At 48.9% G+C, this 18,305-nt stretch overlaps 1 protein-coding gene across 5 annotated transcripts in view; it reads left to right on the forward strand.

Annotated features, from left to right (window-relative positions):
* The window catches only part of EIF4G3 (eukaryotic translation initiation factor 4 gamma 3), a 127,392-nt gene extending 109,320 nt beyond the window's left edge, over positions 1-18,072 (forward strand). For all 5 annotated transcript variants that reach the window (XM_088462079.1, XM_088462080.1, XM_088462081.1 and 2 more), the window contains 12 exons: positions 4,617-4,710; positions 4,813-4,927; positions 5,012-5,226; positions 5,381-5,487; positions 5,569-5,741; positions 6,690-6,815; positions 8,472-8,553; positions 8,697-8,795; positions 8,886-9,032; positions 9,377-9,458; positions 9,537-9,683; positions 16,565-18,072. In XM_088462079.1, coding sequence (XP_088318205.1) covers positions 4,617-4,710; positions 4,813-4,927; positions 5,012-5,226; positions 5,381-5,487; positions 5,569-5,741; positions 6,690-6,815; positions 8,472-8,553; positions 8,697-8,795; positions 8,886-9,032; positions 9,377-9,458; positions 9,537-9,683; positions 16,565-16,746 — 1,569 coding nt within the window. In that variant the 3' untranslated portion in view covers positions 16,747-18,072. The remainder of the gene's footprint in view (positions 1-4,616; positions 4,711-4,812; positions 4,928-5,011; positions 5,227-5,380; positions 5,488-5,568; positions 5,742-6,689; positions 6,816-8,471; positions 8,554-8,696; positions 8,796-8,885; positions 9,033-9,376; positions 9,459-9,536; positions 9,684-16,564) is intronic.
* Positions 18,073-18,305: the final 233 nt, after the last annotated feature.

Consider the following 18,305-nt stretch of genomic DNA (forward strand, 5'->3'; position numbering starts at 1 on the left):
CCACCTGACGATCGCTTGCCTGCAAGCACACGGGTGGTTGATAAATTGGAAAAAGTCCTCCCTGATTCCATCACAGCGGATGGTTCATTTGGGAGCCCTGCTGGATTCGCGTCAGCAAAGGATCTTCCTGACTCCGGAGAAGGTCGCCTCCCTACAGCTGCGGATACGCAGTTGCCTGAGCCGTTGCCGCCTGTCGGTCCATTCGGCTATGAGAGTTCTGGGGTCCATGGTGTCGACATTCGACATGGTGGAAATTGCCCAGTTCCATTCCCGGCCCCTGCAGGGGCTGATTCTATCAGAATGGAATGGGTTACCTCACCGGATCCGCTCTCAGGTGCTGGTGTTGTCTCCGGACGTTCGGCCATCTTTGGCTTGGTGGCTTCAGACAGCTCATCTGGTCGAGGGGCGCCCATTTTGGATCCCGGACTGGGTCCTGCTCACGACGGATGCCAGTCTCCGGGGTTGGGGGGCAGTGACTGGCTCTTTGTCGCTTCAGGGTCGTTGGTCAGCGGAAGAAGCACTTCTCCCCATCAACATCCTGGAACTGCGGGCAGTATACAGGGCCTTGCAGTCGTCCGGCCCCGCTCTTCACGGAAGGGCGGTACAGGTGCAGTCCGACAACGCCACCACGGTGGCGTATATCAATCACCAAGGCGGAACTCGCAGTCAGGCAGCGATGTCGGAGGTGTCTCGTATCCTGACTTGGGCGGAGGGTCACATTCCAGCGATCTCGGCGGTCTTCATCCCCGGAGTCCTCAATTGGGAGGCGGACTTCCTCAGCCATCACGACGTGCATCCCGGGGAATGGTCGCTTCACCCAGAGGTGTTTCAGCTACTCGTGGACAGGTGGGGACTGCCGGAGCTGGACTTGATGGCCTCCCGTCACAATCACAAGTTGCCCGTTTACGGGTCAAGGACAAGAGACGCAGGCGCAAGTCTGGTGGACGCGCTGTCGGTGAAATGGACGTTTCACCTGGCGTATCTGTTTCCTCCGATATCCCTGCTTCCTCGGGTTCTGCGGAAATTCAAGCAGGACGGCGGCATGCTCGTGCTGGTAGCTCCGGCGTGGCCCAGACATCCTTGGTACTCCGATCTCAGGAGCCTCTCCATCGACGCTCCGTACCTTCTTCCTCAGCGTCGGGACCTGTTGTCTCAGGGGCCCTGCCTTTACCCGGATCTGGGTCGGCTGTCTTTGACGGCGTGGCTCTTGAGACAGCCGTCTTGAGGTCTCGGGGCTTCTCCAGTTCGGTTATTGGTACCATGCTCAGGGCACGCAAGCCTGCTTCAGCACGGATTTATCACAGAGTGTGGCACACTTACTTTCAGTGGTGTGAGTCCAGACATTATGATCCTCAGGTGTTCCGAGTTTCTAGGATCTTGGAATTTCTTCAGTCAGGATTGGATCTCGGCTTACGCCTTGCATCTCTGAAGGTTCATGTGTCCGCCTTGTCCGTGTGGTTTCAACGGCGGATTGCAATACTACCAGACGTTCACACCTTTTTCCAAGGTGTTCTCAGGATCCAGCCTCCCTTTGTGCCTCCTGTGGCTCCTTGGGACTTGGCGGTGGTGCTACGGGTCCTGCAGGGTCCTCCGTTTGAGCCTCTTGAGGCGGTGGAGCTCAAGTGGCTGACATTTAAGATGGTTTTTCTCCTGGCAATTGCTTCGGCCAGGAGGGTGTCTGAATTGGGGGCGCTTTCCTGTCGCCCTCCTTTCCTGATTTTTCACCAGGACAGAGCGGTGCTCCGCACTCGTCCTGAGTTTTTGCCCAAAGTGGTCTCGAAGTTCCATATTAATCAGGAACTTGTTGTGCCAGCTTTTCAGTCCCCTGATCTTTCAGCTGGTGAGACTTCCTTAGATGTGGTCCGGGCGCTTAGAATTTATGTAGACCGGACGGCTTCGGTTAGGAAGTCTGATTCCTTGTTTATCCTCTTTGCTTTTCACAAGAGGGGTTGGCCTGCCAACAAACAAACGTTAGCCCGTTGGCTTCGTTCCGTTATTTGTGAGGCTTATGCACAGGAGGGCTTACCTGTGCCAGCCTCTGTTAAGGCTCATTCCACTCGTTCTGTGGGTCCCTCTTGGGCTGCTAGACGTGGCGCTTCTGCTGTTCAGCTGTGTAAGGCGGCCACTTGGTCTTCAATTCAAACGTTTTTGAGGTTCTATGCGTTTGACACCTTTGCCTCTCAGGATGCATCCTTTGGGCGCCGGGTACTCCTTTCAGCACAGGAGCGTCCCCGCCCTTAGTTGTACTGCTTTGGGACATCCCCAAGGTCAACCCTGTGGACCCCCTATGGACCCTGAAGTAGAAAACAGGAGATATGGTAAGAACTTACCTTTGTTATCTCTGTTTCTACGAAGTCCATAGGGTCCACAGGGCGCCCGCCCTGACGCACCTGGCTTCAAATGGGCTGTGTGGCTGGTCACCGGTTTTCCGTCTCCCATTTCTGTGAGTATGGTTTCTTGTGTGTTCCAGTCTTCCTTCTCTCTGTTTAGTCTCCTCCTCCGGCCTTGGCTGCTTACCAACTGAGGTGCTGTGGCCGGGGGCGGGGTATAGAGGAGGACGGACCCAAGTGCATCCTGGGAGCAGCTAAAGCTTTAACTGCGTGGTGCCCATGGATCCAGATCCAGCTATACCCCAAGGTCAACCCTGTGGACCCTATGGACTTTGTAGAAACAGAGATAACAAAGGTAAGTTCTTACCATATCTCCTGTTATAATGCTCCTCATTCTGTGCTGTTATAGGGGACAGAGGAAGCGGGATGACTGCTGAGAGCACACAGGGGTATAGGAGAGTTATAATGCTCCTCATTCTGTGCTGTAATAGGGGACAGAGGAAGCGGGATGGCTGCTGAGAGCACACACAGGGGTATAGGGGAGTTATAATGCTCCTCATTCTGTGCTGTAATAGGGGACACAGGAAGTGGGATGGCTGCTGAGAGCACACACAGGGGTATAGGAGAGTTATAATGCTCCTCATTCTGTGCTGTAATAGGGGACAGAGGAAGCGGGATGACTGCTGAGAGCACACAGGGGTATAGGAGAGTTATAATGCTCCTCATTCTGTGCTGGGCTGTAATAGGGGACAGAGGAAGCGGGATGGCTGCTGAGAGCACACACAGGGGTATAGGAGAGTTATAATGCTCCTCATTCTGTGCTGGGCTATAATAGGGGACAGAGGAAGCGGGATGGCTGCTGAGAGCACACAGGGGTATAGGAGAGTTATAATGCTCCTCATTCTGTGCTGTGCTGTAATAGGGGACAGAGGAAGCGGGATGGCTGCTGAGAGCACACACAGGGGTATAGGAGAGTTATAATGCTCCTCATTCTGTGCTGGGCTATAATAGGGGACAGAGGAAGCGGGATGGCTGCTGAGAGCACACAGGGGTATAGGAGAGTTATAATGCTCCTCATTCTGTGCTGTGCTGTAATAGGGGACAGAGGAAGCGGGATGGCTGCTGAGAGCACACACAGGGGTATAGGAGAGTTATAATGCTCCTCATTCTGTGCTGTAATAGGGGACAGAGGAAGCGGGATGGCTGCTGAGAGGACACAGGGGTATAGGAGAGTTATAATGCTCCACATTCTGTGCTGGGCTATAATAGGGGACAGAGGAAGCGGGATGGCTGCTGAGAGCACACAGGGGTATAGGAGAGTTATAATGCTCCTCATTCCGTGCTGTAATAGGGGACAGAGGAAGCGGGATGGCTGCTGAGAGCACACACAGGGGTATAGGAGAGTTATAATGCTCCTCATTCCGTGCTGGGCTGTAATAGGGGACAGAGGAAGCGGGATGGCTGCTGAGAGCACACAGGGGTATAGGAGAGTTATAATGCTCCTCATTCTGTGCTGGGCTGTAATAGGGGACAGAGGAAGCGGGATGGCTGCTGAGAGCACACACAGGGGTATAGGAGAGTTATAATGCTCCTCATTCTGTGCTGTAATAGGGGACAGAGGAAGTGGGATGGCTGCTGAGAGCACACACAGGGGTATAGGAGAGTTATAATGCTCCTCATTCCGTGCTGTAATAGGGGACAGAGGAAGCGGGATGGCTGCTGAGAGCACACAGGGGTATAGGAGAGTTATAATGCTCCTCATTCCGTGCTGTAATAGGGGACAGAGGAAGCGGGATGGCTGCTGAGAGCACACACAGGGGTATAGGAGAGTTATAATGCTCCTCATTCTGTGCTGTAATAGGGGACAGAGGAAGCGGGATGGCTGCTGAGAGAGCACACAGAGGTATAGGAGAGTTATAATGCTCCTCATTCTGTGCTGTAATAGGGGACAGAGGAAGCGGGATGGCTGCTGAGAGCACACACAGGGGTATAGGAGAGTTATAATGCTCCTCATTCCGTGCTGTGCTATAATAGGGGACAGAGGAAGCGGGATGGCTGCTGAGAGCACACAGGGGTATAGGAGAGTTATAATGCTCCTCATTCCGTGCTGGGCTATAATAGGGGACAGAGGAAGCTGGATGGGTTGTTGATGCGTCATTGAATGGCCGTACATTTTGTATTGGTCTTTGTCCTGGTCCTAGCGAGAGAGGACGGTATATTATGAAGGTGATTATGAGGTTGTGGTGATACGTGTGTCTGTCATTACCATGCTCTTCCATTACATAGCCCACCATTGACGATAAGATTCAGCTGGTGCCCAAGGCTCAGCCTGGCAGCTGGGGCAAGGGAAGCAGCGGAGGTGCGAAGACCAGTGAGACAGGTGAGGGTGGCTGCTCATGATTTCTCGGGGGAGGGTCACAAAATGACAATGTCACATTGTTCCATAAAAACTTTGTCTCCTTGTCTTCTCATTCTGTGACAGAGTCTCTGCGGCCTGGGGCCCCCGGGCTAAACCGGTTCTCACCCCTGCAGCCCGCTGTCGTTTCAGCAACGTCCTCCTCACCTTCGGACCTGGACAGCCGTAGGATATTAGCAAGGTAACAGCCTGCGCTATGGCGGTGCCCCGTTGTGCCTGGTATTGGGTGACTCTCCTGTAACCTGTGTCTGTGGTGATCCCCTAGCCACGGAAACACGGGGCGGGAGAAGAACGATAAGCCTGTTCCACCCCCTGCTCTGGCTGCTCGTCCCGGTGGCTTCCTCCGCGGCAGCAGTACGAAGGACCTAATAGACAATCAGGAAGAACATCGGCGCGAAGCGCTCCACACCGTGAAACAGCCGACAGTGACCACAGAGCAGGAAAAGGCCACGAGCTTAGAGGGAACGGTCAGAGAACCCGGTGAGGTTATTCTCACCGGCGCGGGAGTTGTGCCTGTCAGACCTTATATTGTATCTGATAATATGTTGCCACGGCTGCTGCTTCCTAATGACTGTTACCATGTATTTGGTCAGTGGTACTGTACTTCTCTGAGCTGATCTTTCCTTGTCTTTAGCCAAGTGTGAGACCCCAGAACCCGACAAGTCCCCTGTGTCCGAGGAAGAGATGGAACGGAAGTCTAAGGCCATTATAGATGAGTTCCTGCACATTAACGACTATAAGGTCAGGGAGATTCCTGCTGCCATTCCGCATAACTGTCTGATTTGGCCTAATAACCCACCCCTGCCTCTCCCACCTTTCCAGGAGGCCATGCAGTGCGTGGAGGAGCTGGGTGTACAGGGCACGCTGTCTGTCTTCGTCCGGGTGGGTGTGGAATCCACGCTGGAGAGGAGTCAGATCACCCGGGATCACATGGGACAGCTGCTGTTCCTGCTGGTGCAGACTGGCAAACTCCGAAAGCAGGACTTCTTCTCGGGGTGAGCGAGCAGGAGGGTACCGATCCTTTTCACTGGGCACAGCTATAATAATGTTTATGTTGTAGAATTAGTATGACATTGTTGATGTATGCGCACATCTGTGCCTCCTAATTCCTACTCTAGAAACATTAAGGGATCTATTCAATGAGATGCAAGTTGCCCTTGTAATGGCGGTAAGTTGCCAGCGGCCCTTCAACTCATACCATCTTGACCCGATCTTGCCTCAAACTCGTGGATATTTGTACGCAGTCCCATAAGTATATTGCCACACTTAGCCGCGTCTAATTGAATTGACCCCTAAATGTGTTTTGAAACCCTTTACTGGAGATTTAAGAAAGGTCACGTTTGATTCATCGGGCGGGCGGTACACACCGCACAATCCGACTTCGACCGCTCGATACATAGTTCGCCTGCACCATTCACCTTCCTGGCGTTGGCAGCTGGGTCGCTCCAATGCTGATGGAACGGCCTCGATGTAACTGCGCAGGAGTGCACTTAGTGCATACACACTAGACGATCCAGACGATATGTCAATCCAATTCGCCATATTGTCCGAGAAATCATCTAGTGTGTGTACCCAGCTTTACCCCCCCCCCCCAGCCATTGCTTGGTAAAGTTGTGACTCCTATTAATTTTTCCGATACATTGACAGCTATGTTCTATCAGCGTCTATGGCTGTCATGTCATTTGGATTTATGTCTGCAATCACTGTAATAAATGCCGGTGTTTGGAGATGAACGCCTCCTTTGCAGCGCAGTTTATGCCGTAACATTTATAAGGGAATAAACTCTGTAGCTTCCCCATAATATTTGATTTCCGGATAGTGAACATTTCAGGGTTCTAGAGTTCTCGCAGCATCTGTGTTATGTGTACGTGACCTTGTTCTGCCTTTGTGGTGGGATGAGGTGTGTGTAGCGTTGTTCTGATACCGGCCTCCTCTTTGGATAGAATCTCCGAGACCCTGGAGCTGGCTGACGATATGGCGATAGACATCCCGCACATTTGGCTCTATCTGGCGGAGATAGTGACCCCCATGTTAAAGGAGGGTGGTATCTCTCTGAACGAGTTAATCACGTGAGTGTGAAAGGGCTTCTTGTAGATATTTAAATATAGCATCATGCAATGTAGTTCATCCGTGTGTATATACATTATAATATGCGTATTATAGTGACTGTGTCCCTTGAACTGCCTGATGTACACATTGTAATGGAATCCTTATAACCAGCACGGACCAAACTGCAGGTCCTTGCTGTGAGCTTTAGAGCAGGTGCTTAGGTGCCGGCATATAATAGTATAATACACTGTAGATGTCCCATTGGACGTGCTGTATGCGGTAAGTATAAACAGTTACTGGCGGAAGAAGGATGCGACTGGCCGATGCTAAATGGTAGTAATAAGAAAATTGTGATTAGTGACATAGTATAACACACAGTTCGGCAATGGAGGAAGGGATAGGAAGAATTAGCAATAATGCGGAGAACGGCTTGAGCATCATTATTTGCCCTCTCAAGTCATGAAGGAGACGGGTGTGAGGATAACAGTCATGAAGGAGACGGTTGTGAGGGTAACAGTCATGAAGGAGACGGGTGTGAGGATAACAGTCATGAAGGAGACGGTTGTGAGGGTAACAGTCATGAAGGAGACGGGTGTGAGGATAACAGTCATGAAGGAGACGGGTGTGAGGATAACAGTCATGAAGGAGACGGGTGTGAGGGTAACAGTCATGAAGGAGACGGGTGTGAGGATAACAGTCATGAAGGAGACGGGTGTGAGGATAACAGTCATGAAGGAGACGGGTGTGAGGGTAACAGTCATGAAGGGGACGTGTGTGAGGGTAACAGTCATGAAGGGGACGTGTGTGAGGATAGCAGTCATGAAGGAGACGTGTGTGAGGGTAACAGTCATGAAGGAGACGGGTGTGAGGGTAACAGTCATGAAGGAGACGGGTGTGAGGGTAACAGTCATGAAGGAGACTGGTGTGAGGATAACAGTCATGAAGGAGACGGGTGTGAGGGTAACAGTCATGAAGGAGACGGGTGTGAGGGTAACAGTCATGAAGGAGACGGGTGTGAGGGTAACAGTCATGACGGAGACGGGTGTGAGGGTAACAGTCATGACGGAGACGGGTGTGAGGGTAACAGTCATGAAGGAGACGGGTGTGAGGATAACAGTCATGAAAGAGACGGGTGTGAGGATAACAGTCATGATGGAGACGGGTGTGAGGATAACAGTCATGATGGAGACGGGTGTGAGGATAACAGTCATGAAGGAGACGGGTGTGAGGATAACAGTCATGAAGGAGACAGGTGTGAGGATAACAGTCATGAAGGAGACGGGTGTGAGGATAACAGTCATGAAGGAGACAGGTGTGAGGATAACAGTCATGAAGGAGACGGGTGTGAGGATAACAGTCATGAAGGAGACGGGTGTGAGGATAACAGTCATGAAGGAGACGTATGAGGATAACAGTCATGAAGGAGACGTGTGTGAGGATCGTCGTCCTGAAGTGACTGACAAATATTTTCTGTACATTTAGACTCAATCTTTACGTGGAGCTGTTTGTGGGTCATGGGAGCAGTAAGAGTCCTCTGTGGTCAGGAAATAGTGCTGTGCTATCTGGTCCAGGATGAGGCAGACACCACATGTATAGATCTGTGTCTAGGAAACTGTTACATGTGCTGTACATGGGCTAATAACCACATGCTCATTAATCGCTTTTTATTTTGGCAGAGAGTTCAACAAAGCTCTGCTCCCTGTGGGACGTGGAGGCGTGTTACTGTCTGAAATATTGCACCTTCTATGCAAACAAATGGTAGGTTACACTCTCCCTTGGAGTTTGATGTTTCGGCAACCCTAGTATTTTATTCTGTTGGGGATATTTGAAGAGTAAAACATTGGGGAAAGATGAGAACTTTGTCCCATGTCTTCAGGCTAATCCCATGTGTTCCGTTTCAGAGCCATAAGAAAGTGGCCGCCTTGTGGAGAGATACTGGTCTGAGATGGAAAGATTTATTGCCGGAAGGGGAAGACGTGCAGAGTTTTGTAAGTGAGAAGGTGAGTGAGGGTCTCGTTGTGGAGTTTGTGAGATGGAACCACCCACCCCATCCCCTGTAATGAGTGGTGTGAATTGCTCCATTGCCGCAGAATTTAGACTTCACACTGTCGGACGGCTCCAGCCCATCGGAGACCCTCTCCGGGAAAGAGATGACGGCGGAAGAGCTGAACAAGCGCCTGGAACAGCTCATTATTGAGGGGAACGCCACTGATGAACATATATTCGATTGGGTTGAGGTGCGTAAGGTCTTCTGATGTGTTATCTCTTATGATGGGCATTGAATTACTTTCTATAAAACTATCACTAGCCTGTTAGAGACAGCACAGTGCACAAATTCATGCCCCACTCACCCCACACGCAACCTAGCTTGGCAGCAGAGAGACCCCCTCACCCAGTTGAGCCTTAAAGACCCAATCACCCCGTTTGAACCACAGTTCCTGCCCCACCACCCTTTTTCCCCAGTTGAACCACAAAGACCCTGCACCAACCAACCCCCTCAGGTGAACCATATTTGCTCCATTAGCGATTGGCTTATCTCTGTTGCCATATTCTGACTCCTCCCCCTGCTCTTGTTATCCAGGCTAATCTAGATGAAAGCCAGATGAGTTCTCCCACATTCCTTAGAGCTTTAATGTCCGCAGTGTGCAAAGCGGCGATTATAGGTGAGTACCCCCATGTGGTTGCAATTCATCCAGATGCCGAGTGAGTGGGCGTCATACACCTCTTCTTCTCTCTCCCAGGGGACTGTTCTTCCTGCCGCGTGGACACTACCTTCCTCAAGCAGAAGGTTCCAGTCTTAGTAAAGTACATGGACTCCAATGTAGAGAGGGAACTGCAAGCACTTTATGCACTGCAAGCATTGATAGTAAAACTTGATCAACCTCCCAGTAAGTATGGACAACGTGACCTTCTCCTTACTGAGTATTCACCACCAGAGGGCAGAGCAGAGTATAGGGGCTCAGAAACATCTGCCGTTATGCGTCGGGAACAGATGTAATTATTGGGAATTCTGGGATATGATGTTTTTTGTGACACAGATATCCGTCCAGTGTGTGAACATTTTATTTTCGACTAGACCTGTATCAGGCAGCTGTGTGCTAGGAGAAGCAGTGTCCTGTAACCAGACCTGTATCAGGCAGCTGTGCGCTAGAAGAAGCAGTGTCCTGTAACAAGCCCTGTATGAGGCAGCTGTGCGCTAGGAGAAGCAGTGTCCTGTAACAAGCCCTGTATCAGGCAGCTGTGCGCTAGGAGAACCAGCGTCCTGTAACAAGACCTGTATCAGGCAACTGTGAGCTAGGAGAAGCAGTGTCCCGTAACAAGACCTGTATCAGGCAACTGTGCGCTAGAAGAAGCAGTGTCCTGTAACAAGCCCTGTATGAGGCAGCTGTGCGCTAGGAGAAGCAGTGTCCTGTAACAAGCCCTGTATCAGGCAGCTGTGCGCTAGGAGAAGCAGCGTCCTGTAACAAGACCTGTATCAGGCAACTGTGAGCTAGGAGAAGCAGTGTCCCGTAACAAGACCTGTATCAGGCAACTGTGAGCTAGGAGAAGCAGTGTCCCGTAACAAGACCTGCATTAGGCAGCTGTGCGCTAGGAGAAGCAGTGTCCTGTATCAGGCAGCTGTGAGCTAGGAGAAGCAGTGTCCTGTAACAAGCCCTGTATCAGGCAGCTGTGCGCTAGGAGAAGCAGCGTCCTGTAACAAGACCTGTATCAGGCAACTGTGAGCTAGGAGAAGCAGTGTCCCGTAACAAGACCTGTATCAGGCAACTGTGCGCTAGAAGAAGCAGTGTCCTGTAACAAGCCCTGTATGAGGCAGCTGTGCGCTAGGAGAAGCAGTGTCCTGTAACAAGCCCTGTATCAGGCAGCTGTGCGCTAGGAGAAGCAGCGTCCTGTAACAAGACCTGTATCAGGCAACTGTGAGCTAGGAGAAGCAGTGTCCCGTAACAAGACCTGTATCAGGCAACTGTGAGCTAGGAGAAGCAGTGTCCCGTAACAAGACCTGCATTAGGCAGCTGTGCGCTAGGAGAAGCAGTGTCCTGTATCAAGCAGCTGTGAGCTAGGAGAAGCAGTGTACTGTAACAAGCCCTGTATCAGGCAGCTGTGCGCTAGGAGAAGCAGCGTCCTGTAACAAGACCTGTATCAGGCAGCTGTGCGCAAGGAGAAGCAGCATCCCGTAACAAGACCTGTATCAGTCAACTGTGAGCTAGGAGAAACAGTGTCCTGTAACACGACCTGTATCAGGCAGCTGTGCGCTAGGAGAAGCAGCGTCCCATAACAAGACCTGTAGCAGGCACCTGTGCGCTAGGAGAAGCAGTGTCCTGTAACAAGACCTGTATCAGGCAGCTGTGCACTAGGAGAAGCGCTGTCCTGTAACAAGACCTGTATCAGGCAGCTGTATGCTAGGAGAAGCAGTGTCCTGTGACAAGCTTTGTATCAGGCAGCTGTGCGCTAGGAGAAGCAGTGTCCTGTAACAAGACCTGTATCAGGCAGCTGTGCGCTAGGAGAAGCAGTGTCCTGTAAGAAGACCTGTATCAGGCAGCTGTGTGCTAGGAGAAGCAGTGTCCTGTAACAAGACCTGTATCAGGAAGCTGTGCGCAAGGAGAGGCAGTGTCCTGTAACAAGCCCTGTATCAGGCAGCTGTGCGCTAGGAGAAGCAGTGTCCTGTAACAAGACCTGTATCAGGCAGCTGTGCGCTAGGAGAAGCAGTGTCCTGTAACAAGCCTTGTATCAGGCAGCTGTGCGCTAGGAGAAGCAGTGTCCTGTAACAAGCCTTGTATCAGGCAGCTGTGCGCTAGGAGAAGCAGTGTCCTGTAACAAGCCTTGTATCAGGCAGCTGTGTGCTAGGAGAAGCAGTGTCCTGTAACAAGACCTGTATCAGGCAGCTGTGCGCTAGGAGAAGCAGTGTCCTGTAACAAGCCTTGTATCAGGCAGCTGTGCGCTAGGAGAAGCAGTGTCCTGTAACAAGCCTTGTATCAGGCAGCTGTGCGCTAGGAGAAGCAGTGTCCTGTAACAAGCCTTGTATCAGGCAGCTGTGCGCTAGAAGAAGCAGTGTCCTGTAACAAGCCTTGTATCAGGCAGCTGTGCGCTAGGAGAAGCAGTGTCCTGTAACAAGACCTGTATCAGGCAGCTGTGCGCTAGGAGAAGCAGTGTCCTGTATCAGGCAGCTGTGTGCTACGAGAAGCAGTGTCTTGTAGTAGAGGAAAGGACCTTTTCAGTTTAAAGCGTAGAATATACAGTTTAGAATAGGAATATTCAACACGTGGAACTACACATCCCAGCGTACCCTGTATCCGTTATGCTATTAGGGTATGATAAAACTGTAGCAGGACATGCTGTGATGTGTAGTTCGACAGCAGCTGAAGGGCTACGTGGTAAATACCCCTGGTTTAGATCCTTTCTTTGGCGGAGTGCTGCCATCAGGGAAGGGTCACCTTCCTCTGCTTATTGCCATGGTCTCCTTTGTAGCTGTGAGCAGGAGAAAGTGCTTAGCCATCCTCCCAGACTTGTGGGCCCTGGCCCGTTCTGTCCCCCGGTGTTGTAGCTGCAATACTTGTTCCCATCGCTAATTGGGAGCGTTAAAAATTCAGGTGGCATCATTATTGGACATGGTGGTATATTCTAGTGGAAGATGGCCACTGTTGGTGCGCCTTCATCTTCCCAAACACCCATGTGTGAACGTATTGAAGAGTGATCCAGTCCAGACAGTGTGCTAGACACTGCAAATTCTTGTAGGACCATCCTCGTGCCCACCAGGGGTCTGCTCTCGTGCCCACCAGGGGTCTGCTCGCGTACCCTTCTACAAGGAGGATGCTCTCGTACGTACACAGACTCCAGAGATTACTTCAACTGTATTCCACAAGCTTTTTGCCTCCTTTTGGATTTAAAGTAGATTTTTGCTGGTTTCTCTGGCAGAATTTGGTCATGGATGGTCTTTGTCCTACCACAACCGCACCACACAGAGGAATGAACTGACCGTCCCGGCTCTAGTTATAGAATATATGTAACCAGGAAATATGCAGCGCAGAATGGCCATCTACGTAATGCTGAGGCGCAGCGGATCTCTGATTGCATGGTCAGAACGTTCTGCCAAGTGACAACAAAACCATAAAAAAAAAAAAAAAGCGCTAAAAAAAAAAAAAAACAATTGGTTTTGGCTCAATTCATTTGGGAAAATTTTTCTAACATTCAAAAATATATAACATACGGACATATATAAAGTATGTGGAAACAAACAAAAGACCAATTATCCAGACCTAACCAACACAATCCTTAAAATCCAAATCACCGGAATGTTTCAGCAAATTAGATCATTCCATCCTCACGTGTCTCGTTGCAAACACATTCTCTTCATGCATGTAAAGGGATCCTGGTTCACATGTATGTACACTGGTAGCCAAAATTGTGGACACATTTTGAAATTTGAATGTTTTTCAACTTTGAATGCTTATAAAAACTGTTACACCTCACGCAGTGCAATGATTCATATATCAAATGAAAGGAAATTTAATGCTGAATTCAACACAATAAACAGAGGTGAAATATTTGCATTACAAGGGAAGTTATGCTACTTTTAGTCAGACAAAGAAGCACAGATGCATTAGATTCAAGAAGCGGATTGTAGTAACAGCTACTACCAGCAAATCGGAATCCTCGTTCTGAGGACCAATCAGCTGTGGTGTATGAGCAGGTACAAGGTCATGTTCAAAGGTGGGAAAAGTCAGTTTGGCTGTTTCGTTTTGCAGAATAAAGTTGGTTACTGAATTTACTGAAATGCAATTACTGTTGGATGTTTGTGTGTATTGTTTAGTGCTATTGACGGTGTAAAAAATAAATACAACAGTGTCGTCCAGGCAAAGTGGTGACTGGTGATCCAGGATTGTGGTGTTACGTGAAAATGCTCTTTCGTATGCAGCAATTGAGAGAAATTGGTGGGAATGTGACAACATCAGGAGTACGAAAGTTTTGTTTACGCTATCTGGAAACACAATCTATACAAAACAAAGAAGGAAAAGGCTGGAAAAAGTGCACAACAGCTGTTGATAGGAGAATAAAACAAATTTGCATCAGGGACAGATGGATGTCATCTGCGGCCATTAGCAGGGAACTGAGTGCAACTAGTTTTTTTGTCAGTGCAAGAACGGTACGGAGAAGACTAACGGAGCTTGGCCTAAAAGGTAGGATTCCTCGAAAAAAGCCATTGCTAAATAAAAAGCATCTGCAGAAACTAATACAGTGGGCAAAAGAACACATTGGACAGAAGGTCAGTGGAAACAAGTGATATAGAGTGACGAAACTAAGATATCCATATTAGACAGTGATGGGAGAAAACATCGGGGAAGAGGTACATCCTGATTGCATTCAAGCGACAGCAAAGAATCCTACAAGTGTTATGATCTGGGCATGTATGACAGCAGATGCTGTAGGCCGCCTTTATATCATAGATGGCACACTGACACCATCCTACAAGTGTTATGATCTGGGCATGTATGACAGCAGATGCTGTAGGCCGCCTTTATGTCATAAATGGCACACTGACCAGCAGAAAGTACATCAACACCATCCTACAACCAAAACTTCTACCTTCTATCAGGGATCTTGTTCCAGATAATGCCCCGTTTTTTTCCCATCAGGATTCAGCTCCCTGCCACACTGCACGGATATGCAAACAGTGGTTCACTGAGAATGACATACAGGTGCTGGGATGGCCAGGGAACAGCCCAGACATGAACCCCATAGAACATTTGTGGTTCCGTTTGAAAAAACTGGTACATCTGAGGCGTCCATCCAATAAAAGACAATTAATTGAGGCTATAATTGTCTCATGGCACCACATAATATAGAAGGAAGAGCTCCAAACATTGGTTGGCTCAGTGCCACGTCGCTGTGCTGCTGTCTTGAAAAATAAAGGATACCCAACGAAATACTGATAGGACAGTAACATCATAAGTACATAGGGATTTTCACCCCAAGTGGTGTTTTCACTGCATAACTTCCCTTGTAATGCAAATATTTGACCTCTGTTTATTGTGTTGAATTCAGCATTAAATTTCCTTTCATTTGATATATGAATCCTTGTACTGCGTGAAGTGTCACAGTTTTTATAAGCATTCGAAGCTGAAAAACATTAAAATTTCAAAATGTGTTCGCAATTTTGGCCACCACTGTATATACAGCACCAAATTTAATTTCCAGCCTAATTACTATACATCAAGGGTCAGAAAAGCTGCTATCTACCGTCAGTCGATATCTAAATATTCTGGTCCCCAGCAACCTTCCCAGGCCACCTGAGTGGTGGCGATTCCAGACAAAGGGGTTTAGATTTTTTCCTTGGCCCTCTTTGAAGGCCCTAAATACTTTTTTTTCCAGGTGAACAGTTATAACATGTGCAGTCCCTGGGTCCTGTCCTAGAACAGGAACATAGAGGATGCGTCTTTGATTTGCCACTCGGAACCCATTATTTTCAGCCTGACCATGGCACCGAGGGAGTTTACAAAGATCATGACAGTTCTGGGGTCCAGAGAAGTGATTGTTACTTACCTGGACGGTCTGCTGATCAGGGCTGGGTCTGTCTCTTTGCTTGTGAAGAACAGCACAGACCTGGGAATGTCATGGTTGGCGATTCAATTGGAACACATCTGATGCAACATCTTCCCAGTGGATGTTTTTCCAGGTACGGCTAATCGACGCTAGACAGCAGCGGGCTGTTCATGACAGCTTGAACTTGTGTCAAAATGGGACCAGTCACGCTATCATCTGACCAGTTAGTTCATCAGACTGTCTCCAGCCATGCATCATTTGCTTCTCTGGTGACTTAGGCTCGACATCCTCAACAAGGATTTCTCTTGCCATAGTGATGGGCATACCACAGAAATCTGCAAGGTAATGGGCAGTACAAACTGTTCCAGCTGTCGTGACAGTGGTGGAAAACATGTAACCATATTTCCTCACCAGTCAGGTCCATCTATATCTATCATGATTCTTGCCTTTGACCAGGTGATGGTCTCAGGAAGAAGAGCTCTCTCCACTCTCTGGAGGCAGCGATACTTGAGGACATCTGAACTTCCCATGTGTGCAGGACGGAGGATTTAGGTCCTTTACAAAAGACCACAAGAGATGTTGCCGGCGTCCACACAGACCTGTACTAGGGGTAATTGGACAGGTTTTCATTGGAACACGGCAGACCATTTCCAAGAAATGTAAGGATACATTCTACCGGATGGACGATTGCCTTCTGGGCGACATGGCACAGAGCTCTGACTGGTCCCACCTAGTTTTCCTGCCATTCCTTTTATACGTTTTCCAGGTTAATGTTTTGACATCCAGGCCTGCTAGTGAGGCAGGAAAGGGGCTTTGTACCTGTTCTACTTGGCTACCCCCCACTAGTGGAAGCTTTGTAACGTCCTGATTTCCAGTTCTCCCAGTTAGATGAAAAGGTCTCTTTATATTTTGATGCTATGGTTCTGGGAAGGCGCTGGAAACCCCCCCCCCCTTCACTTATTTTATTTTGCTTTGGGTATAGAGGGAGAGAACCTTCAAGCCTTATTGTAGAAATTTAAAGTGTTGGAACTCCTGCCTGGGCCTTTACACTCCGACGCAGCCAATGGGGGATTTAGCAAAAAATCTGGAAAAAAAACCCCCAAAATTCCATGTTCAGGAACCCCAATGCAACTGTGGGTACGCTATATGATATTTATGCGAATAACTGCGTCTTTGTAGAGCCACAACGAGTAGAGACCCTAGCTGAAGCATTATTTAATCTTTCTTTCCACAGACTTGCTCCGGATGTTCTTTGACTGCCTCTACGATGAAGAAGTGATTTCCGAGGATGCCTTCTACAAATGGGAGAGCAGCAAGGACCCGTCGGAGCAGAACGGGAAGGGTGTAGCACTAAAATCAGTCACTGCCTTTTTCATATGGCTGCGAGAGGCAGAGGAAGAGTCAGAGGACAACTAGAAACTTAATCAAATAACTCTTGAGACCCTCGAGGCGGAGACGGACAAGACGCATTGAGGGCGTTCACGTTCAGCAACTTTATATAAGCATTTTTTTTTCTCCTTCCGTTTTTCTCTTCGCCAATCAGGGTACAGAAAAGTGGATAAACACAAACGTGAAGGGAATTAACAAAAATCCACACCTGGATGACGACCGTTCCCCTGTCCAAAAATTTGAATTGTTTGTGGTGATCATGGAGAAAATGACGGGAGCTTTATCGGGAGAGAATGAGGGGAGGTCACCCCTGTGCTTCGTGGGAACGATGGTTCATTCCCACAAAACTATTTATAGAAGTAAATATTTTTTTTTTTTTTTAAATGCCCTCCCAATGCCCGTTTTTCTTTTTTTTTTTTTTTTTTTTTACAAAAACATACAGCAAAAAAAAGCCAGAAAAAAAAAAAAACCTTGTCCTTTAAATCCACAGAACATTTCAGAAGCTGGGAAAATAATAATTTATTGTCCATGGACTACGAAAGCCAGTGTTTGCTCTGTTCAGCGAAACAGGCCTTGCTCTATAAGACGGAACGTGGAATCTTCCTTGCGTTGCAGCCAGTCTTTTATATTTAAAAGGCTATAAAGATACGTTTTATGGCAAGTGAGAGCTCCGGCTCTCCGAGGTTGCAGCGGCCGCTGGTTCATATAGAAAGGTTTGAAATGAGGTAAAAAAATAAATTGAGTGTAAGTGTACAATGCATAACGCCGCTCTCTCTCCACAATACCCATGTCTCCATATAGTGCGTTTGACGATGACGAGCAGAGGCGCTATAAAGAGCTGGGTGACCAATCCCTCGCCAGTGCTGGAGCCTTGGTAGCGACGCCGCTAATGTTTCGGGCACGACACGTCTCCAGGCTGCGCACAGGTTTAGCTTTCTGCTCTCAGCTCTGTGGAAGTGCTGGAGCCCTACGATGTAGGACCCTTGGCAAACTACTACAGATGCCGATTTGCTCTTTTTACGCACCAAACCGGTGTCTCTGTGAAGCATGGTATAAGAATAAATTAAAAAAAAAAAAAAAAGATTCATTTCAGTATTTTAACAATTGAATCGCCAGAAATACAGAGACAAGTTAAAGAGAACCCCATCCACCAGTTCGGAGCCGGGGATACCGTGGTGGAGAGCTGGAAGTAAGCGCAGGAGGCGGGGAGAGCCTGTCTCCGGACCTGTACGAGCTGCAGCTTTCCACGATAACGGTACATGCCACTGTGCCATGCTTTCTCTTATGTTGTATTTCTATTCATTTTAGCCTGGTTTCCTATGGAAAGAAAGGCTAATAAAACTGTGTACCCTGCCTGCTGTCTGCGTTGTGTGTAAGGGACGAGGGGGGGGGTGATGTGTCATACGCCTTCCTGTAAGTGTCGGACGGGATCACGTCCCCAGTGCCAGCTGCTCTGTCTGTTTCCTGTATCATAGCTCTATGGGCACCGCTATGGGTGGCTGCTCTGACCCTACATGTCTAATTTGGAATATCTTCCTCCTCCTAACAATAGATGTAACTATAATAGGTGGATCCAACACAAGCAG

This window comes from Taudactylus pleione, unplaced genomic scaffold (genome assembly GCF_031769625.1).
Source record: "Taudactylus pleione unplaced genomic scaffold, aTauple2 ptg001146l, whole genome shotgun sequence".
Lineage (NCBI taxonomy): Eukaryota > Metazoa > Chordata > Amphibia > Anura > Myobatrachidae > Taudactylus > Taudactylus pleione.